At 39.5% G+C, this 7,304-nt stretch overlaps 1 protein-coding gene across 1 annotated transcript in view; it reads left to right on the forward strand.

The window, feature by feature from the left end:
• The first annotated feature begins 3,068 nt into the window (after positions 1 to 3,068).
• Positions 3,069 to 7,304, forward strand: part of nts (neurotensin) — a 6,327-nt gene continuing 2,091 nt past the window's right edge. Inside the window, exons 1-3 of the mRNA XM_014011275.1 lie at positions 3,069 to 3,327; positions 4,673 to 4,734; positions 7,019 to 7,231. Coding sequence (XP_013866729.1) covers positions 3,267 to 3,327; positions 4,673 to 4,734; positions 7,019 to 7,231 — 336 coding nt within the window. The 5' untranslated portion in view covers positions 3,069 to 3,266. The remainder of the gene's footprint in view (positions 3,328 to 4,672; positions 4,735 to 7,018; positions 7,232 to 7,304) is intronic.

Consider the following 7,304-nt stretch of genomic DNA (forward strand, 5'->3'; position numbering starts at 1 on the left):
ATACAGACAGGCTCTGGTATCATGGCTACCTGACAACAGAGCTCAAAAGTGTGGGATCATTTTAAGAAAATGAAAGAGAAACCTGTGCAATATCTACAGAGCAGAACTTGTCTTCCACTGAAATTATTTTTAGTTAGCATATAGCTAAAATCTAACAATGGTTATATAATAGCAGCTGCATTCTGACGTGATAAGCTCTATGTTTTATATTCAATTAAGGTATGATCTGATTAGTCGACTAATCGAAAAAATAATCGATGATTAATCAATTATAAAAATAATTGTTTGTGGCGGCCCTAATTGCAATGCTATTTTTGACATCAGATATAAAAAAGGGGAACTCGCTGCACTCTGTCTCTAATTTTGCATCGATCAATATGCCTCAGAAAATAGTCAAACAAATCTGGAAACTGCAGCAGGATCATCTCATCTCTGAGATAGTCGTGGACCTCTGCACCACATAGGTCCAACAGGATTGGTGATTTGCTCATCATTTGTACCTTAATTAAAGGTGGATCCCAAAGCACTGTTCTAGGGTCCTCAGCTAAATATAATATGTTGAGTGTGTAAACATGCTGTGATGCCCCTCTGCATGCAAAACATGTGAGCCAGAGCTGACCAAGGAACATGAGCTGCTGAAACTCATGCTAGACCCGATTTTAACCCCACTAATTCTCACTTGCTCTCCTCCCACACTCCTCCTTAACCCCGCCTCCACTTTGGAGCTTGAAACTTTTACCTTTTAAGGCACAGATTTTACAATATGTTGTAGAAAATATTGAAGTTAGAAAGCCCAGTTGATTTCTGACATATGTCAATTTATAAGTAACTTACATGCAACATGTGTGAACTTGTGTATAACTTACTTGCTGTTTACCTGTAACTTATGCCTAATAGCCTATAAGCCACGGACATCCGGTCCAGCACTTGATGCCATTCCCAACACTTCCTGTTCACGGTCAACACAGTGTTAGCGAAAGATTTTTTTCACCCGACAACGACTCTTAATGATCTCCACAGTACAGAATTAGCATATTACATGTACCAACATTAACACAGGAGACGTACAGGTCCAGCCAAGTGGAAAAAAATCACTCCAAAGTGGATTAAAGCCATAAAAACAAAGGAAAGACGTTCGTGTTTATGGTTCCAGAATTTAGCCTTTTTCACTTTTCTGTGGCTGCTTGTTCTGTGAATTTTTCACGTAGAGCTGTGACACTTATATTGTTGGAAAGAGCAGAGTCTGGGCTTTAAATTGATGGGCTACTTGTATGGTTTGGATCGTTTTCCCCGACGTTAATGAACTGAAAACGTAATGATTATCAGGCGGAGGTTCTGCTGCTCTCGGTACGCTGGGGTAGTAGGGCGGGGCGCTCGTCACTCGGCTTTAGTCTATGCTGTAATATACACTCTAACAAGGTTTTACTTTTGCATAAAACTCATGACAAAGTCACATAAAAACATTTCATATAACACAAACGCGTGCACGCACACACACACACCTACCTATACCGGTTGCTGTGTTAGCTTCCTGCTAGCTGTCGTGTGGAGGTGGTCTTTCCTCTCTCGTCTTGGCAGTAAAAGGGGATAATTGTACATTTCCCTTTTGTAACCTCCGTCTTCTCATTTCTAATGCTGGCTCTTGAATATCCTCAGGTTAGAAATGCTGATTACAAACACAAGCGTGAGCTTTTAAAGATAAGTTTTCCCTGTAATGCTATGATTCACAGCTGTCACCTCCTCATCAAGAGGAAAAAGGATAAAAACTAACTACTCGATCGTACCTGCTGGTTAGTGGACACAACGACACACAACAAAACTCATATTTTATACCAGTAGATCACAGATGCTTTAACTTTTGTGACTTTTTCACGGACTAGTACTAGGAGCTAACCCTAAAAACATAGTCAGTAAGCAGGGAGTGGAAGGGAGGAGCGTGGCAAGAATTTTACTGGAAATACGTCATTAATGACCGTGGCATATAGGCTATTTATCAGCAACACGTCAACATATAATTTTGTGCATATACAAAATAAGAGGCTGGCCTTTGGGTACGACAAATTGACGCCATCGTATATCAGAATGCTGTTATTCTCAACTTACACATAACTTATGCGACTTACATCAGCGTTTGACATTTTTTAATATGCTGATGCTATACATGTGACAGCCAGCCTTGTTGCAGTACGATCATACTGTAAGATCTGCATTATTCAAACAGTGCTGTCATATGCTTGTATAAGTTATGCATAAGTTATATATTCATTCAACTTGTTAGCATTACAGTCTAATCACTGCTGTAGATGTGACATTTTGTCACAGATCACCACACCCCTATTGCTTGTTCTGTTTCCAGGGGACTCGGGGCTCCTTCAGACATGTTGTTTATGACTAACTTAGTCCCTGTGAACCCTGCTGTGCACTTATTAAATGGTGATTCACTATCTCTAATGGAGGAAACTCAGATTCTGGTTGTCAGGTCTGACGCCGCCGAAGAAAGTTATAATTGCTTTAAGCCAAGATTTTATTGAAAAATATCGGAACAGAAACGTCGTGTGAGACTATCGCTCATTCATCAGCTGTGATTCAGAGTATAAAAAACAAAACGAAAAACAATCACAGTTAGACCATGCATTTAAAACGTTTTACTGCTGAAGTAATTATAATTTTCATTGCACATTTTATCTTTAGCAGACTTTCATGTAACTCCAGTCAGCTACCTGTTGAGTTTGTTAAAGCCTCAAAAGCAGTTTTTCTTCCTTCAAACTCTGAGACAGAATGATTTGTGTGTCTGACCACATCACCCCTGCCTCCCACCACTCAGAGACAAGTCTAAAGCAAACCTTCTGAGTGCACTCACGAGGCAGGATAACCAAATCTACCAAAGGGTGACGCAAAAACCCGTTTGCTGCGTGACGCCAACGTGACGTCTGATGATCTGGTGACATGACATGGAATATGGAGAGAAATCGGTGGGAGGAGGGGAGGTGGGAGGGTGTGAGAGGAGGTTAAGAGTCTGATTGTCTGACATCACATTGGCTCTTATATACTGAGAGAATGGAGCCAACTGCACTTCACATCCAGCCAGAGAGCTGCCAAAGAGACGGAGACGCAAGAAGCAGCAGCAGCTTGACTCTCAGCTCCTCTCCAGCCTCTCTCAGCGCTCTGACCCTTAACCTCATGGACTAGACTCATCTGCAGGTGCATCCGTCAGTACTGGAAACGCTTTTTTTCTTTGGCTGTTGTCTTCTGTTTTTCTCATCAAGATGCAGGCACAGCTGGCTTGTGTGCTTCTCCTCTGTTTCACGTGTGGCGCACTTTGCACAGGTGAGTAACAAAGGTGTTGGAAAAGGTTTCTGTGTTTTACTTTAGGCTCATTCAGAGACACAAAGACACATCTGGGTGGGCAAAACCTGGACTGTGCAACAGGTGTCTTATTTGGTGATGTTGCTCCAAGCAGTCAGTTTTGATAGTAGTTAAAATATATATTTTAGGAGCATTGCATTATAAAAAGACCTTTTATTTTTAGGTTGATTTTACAAAATGAATATGAGCCTGGCTGCAAAAAGAAACACAAAAAGAGGGTTATTTTATAGTCTGATGTTAGGATGATGGACCAAAACATTAACTAATCTAGATTTTTTTTGTTCCATTTTTGTACACAACCCAAAGGCAGATATGAAATATTTAAAATATTTTTTCTTATTTCTTTCTTTCTTTCTTTTTTTTGCTGCTAATGTTTACAATCCAAAGAGCATCTTTGGTAAATTAAATATTATTTTGCATATAAATTAAAAAAGATGACATACCTTTCTTTTTTCATTTGTTTTGCTGCTTCAGACTGTGAATTTATTTAGATTTTATTTCATGCAGATGATTTTCAGCTCAGTCTGTGTGACCAATGGTGGAATTGAAACTTTAAATTGTTTAACATCAAAATTAAAAAAAAAAAACCCACAGGATTTGCTTTGAAATACAGGAACTCTTTTAAAACTTACAGGAACATGACTTTTCACCGATAAATTGTCATATTATTTTTTTACAGTGTAATTCTGGCAACAACAAAATGTGTTTTTTATCATCTCATTTAGCTGTGACGATACTCGGGGAGGATGATCTGTAGTGAAGACTTTATGAGAAATGTGTCTTATCAGCGTGACGCCTAATTTTCGATGAACAACTCATTTAAAAGAATGTAGTTATTGTGAGAAAATTAGTTTATTTCAAACATGTATGGAAAACAAAATTTAAAAAAAATATTAAAAAACATATCCTGAAAAGGAAAGAGAAGACGTGAAAACATATGTAATCCCACCCTTCTCTAAAGCTTAAAATAACTGTTATTTGTTTCCTTATTCTAAATCACAATTTCTTTGAAACCGAAACAACAGTCGAAATGGTCGTAAGTTACATAACACTTACCAAAAAATAAACATTACAAACATACGCACACATATCATTGGTATATTACTTTTCTACACTTTTTTTTTCAAAATGACCTTTTCTGAGTCAACACAAATAGATATTTTTACCTGTTTTATCCTGAGAAAACAAGCTCTACTGTCTCGAGATAAGTTTCCTGTTGACTTTGAATAACGCCACAAAAACTTTCTAATCATGTTCCAGTTTTTTTAGTTTTTCTCCATGTCCTGTTTTTCTCCCTCACTGACAGATGTGGACCAGGAACAGCGAGCGCTAGCAGAGGAGCTCCTAACCAGTCTCTTCACCTCGAAGGTACATGTTCTCATTTCCTCCTCTTGTGACACCAGAGAGTGAGCGCACAGAAAGCTTTACGATCGTTCCTGCCACCTCACTGCCCGCTCTCTGGCTGCTTGTCCTTTCGTGGAACCTCGCCTTCAGTTTGTGTTCACGCCGAGCGGGAGATAATCAGTCAGAAGAGTTTGTTTTGTGTTTGCTGCAGCTTGGAGTTTTGCCCCGAACGTTGTGTTGAATCAGCTTCTGTAAAACGAACACAATCAGCTCACTGTTTGCTCCGGTCGTGGGTGCACAATGGGGGAGGTGGGTGAGGTGGAGATGAGGCCAAGGGAAGCGGATCACTTGTTACTTTTAGACACTTTTATCACATTACCTGGTGCAGTGAAGGAAAGGCGAGTCTGAGAGATGAGCTGAGGAGGAGAGATGACCATTTGAGCCTAATGGGATTCAGATGGACCTGACAGCATCCTAACAACACCTTCCTCCTCCAACAGTCTGATAAACGCTGCTAACAGAGCCGTGTGATTTATTGCTGCTGATGCTCAGTCGTTCAGGGCCGATGACTGTGATTATAACTTGTTGGATGACTGATAAAGTGCTCAGGAGGCTGGAAGAACTATTGTATGGACTAGAGGATGCTGTCACTCTCTATCTGAACAATATCCATGATCATTTCAATTGAATAATCTGCTGCTCCACTGCTTTTCTTCACTGATTAAACAGAAGACGTCGTCTCATATTGGATTCTGCAATGTCATGGTTTTTATAGTTTTGCTGCGTCTTCAATGGGTTTGTTTAACTTGCGCTGTAAATTTACAACACCCAGGAGTCTTTAAAAAACAGAAAATCAAATGCAAGTTGAATCACCGACATCCAAATGCAGCTATATGTGACCCATCACATCGAAATGAGGATTAAGTCAAATTTGTTCAAAATGACCTAATTACATTTTCAGATTCTTGGCTTTAAAAGCTACATTTTTTTACCTGGATCATTCAGATATCATAATTAAATCCATATATATGACTTAATTTGTCTTTTTGGTTACAAAAATACATGAATATTTGGTCTGAATCCCAATTTTATGTCATTTTATTGAGGAATTTTTGATGTCCTTATAAAGAGGAAACCTCAAATTATATTTGAATATTGAGATTTCCCAGCTAAAAAGAAACAAAACTTTGCTAGCTCATAGGGAAAATCTTAAAAATTTAAGGCGTTTTTCCTCAAAATCAGTTTTTTTGTTGCTACTGTTTAAAGTAGTGCTTCCTAATTTTGTTTTATGATTATATTTCAGACAGTTCATTCAACTGATACATTGATAAGGCTTTTATTCATTATATTTTGACAAAATGCAATTTTTGTTAACATTTTAGTCAAAACACTATATATGTCTTTTTCTCCTTGTACCACTTTTAGATTTAATCCTCGTTTCGATGTGATGGGTCACATATGTGACCTACCAATGTAAACGTGATGCTTTACTCATTTCCTTTATTTAAAGATAAATCAAAGTCTTTGATTCACTGTTGATTTCCAAATGTCAGTAGCTTATTGCTCCTTCGACATCTGCTTCGCTCCTGTCTTTACAACGTCAGAGGAGTTTGTATTCTTTCTGCTGGCCAGAATCAGAAAACAGCTTAAACCCATTTACAGTTTCATCAGCGAAAACCTGAGGTCTTTTTCACAAAGAGCCGTCTGAACAGTTTGCCTTAAACTACCTGAGACAAGCGGCTGCTGCGGATTCAACTGAGATGAAACTCCTTTTTTTTCCAAGATGTAAAGAAACGAAAGAAAAAAAATCTATCCTGTATTTTTAGTAGACAGTTAAAAAGCAAACAGATGACTGTAAGTGTTATTTTATCAACACTCAAACCAAATCGATGGTTACTTTTTGACTAAAATGTGTTTTGTTTGAATTGAAGTGCTGTCATCAGTTGGTGCAGAGGGAGAGTTGGACTAAGCCTCAGCACAGGTTGTAGATGAGTGTGATTTATAACTTGTTTATCAGGAAAGGCAGCATCCCATCAGAAATACTGGATTAGACTGAATTAGGCTGATTTTTGTTTTTGTTTTTGTAGCCCAGTTTGTTTCATCTGATAATACTTGAAGTGGGAAAAATACCTCAAGGAAAGTACAATTCTTCAACTTTTATTGTGTGTTTGTTTACATCATGTGAAAAGGTTCATATTTGTTATTCGAAACCTCGTTCATGTTGAAGTTGTGAACACAAAGGACTCCATTCGGAGCCACGTCGCCCTCTCATCCGACTTCTTCCCCCTCCTTTTTTTTTCTGTTTCAGATCAAACACAATAGGCAGAGTGCCCCCTACTGGCACGTGTCCCTGGCTAACCTGTGCCAGCTGGTGGGCGGCCTGAGGCAGGGGGGGTGGAGTGGCGAGGAGGAGGAGGGGCGGGAGGAGGTGGCTGAGCTGAGGAAGGGGAGCCTCCAGCTGCTGGAGGAGCTGTACAACCTTCAACACATCTGCCAAGGGCTGCAGAGCCGGGAGGAGAGGGTGAGGGGCACGCACACACACACACACACACACGCACACACACACACACACACACACACACACACACACACAC

Source organism: Austrofundulus limnaeus, unplaced genomic scaffold (genome assembly GCF_001266775.1).
Source record: "Austrofundulus limnaeus strain Quisiro unplaced genomic scaffold, Austrofundulus_limnaeus-1.0 Scaffold79, whole genome shotgun sequence".
NCBI classification, from domain to species: domain Eukaryota; kingdom Metazoa; phylum Chordata; class Actinopteri; order Cyprinodontiformes; family Rivulidae; genus Austrofundulus; species Austrofundulus limnaeus.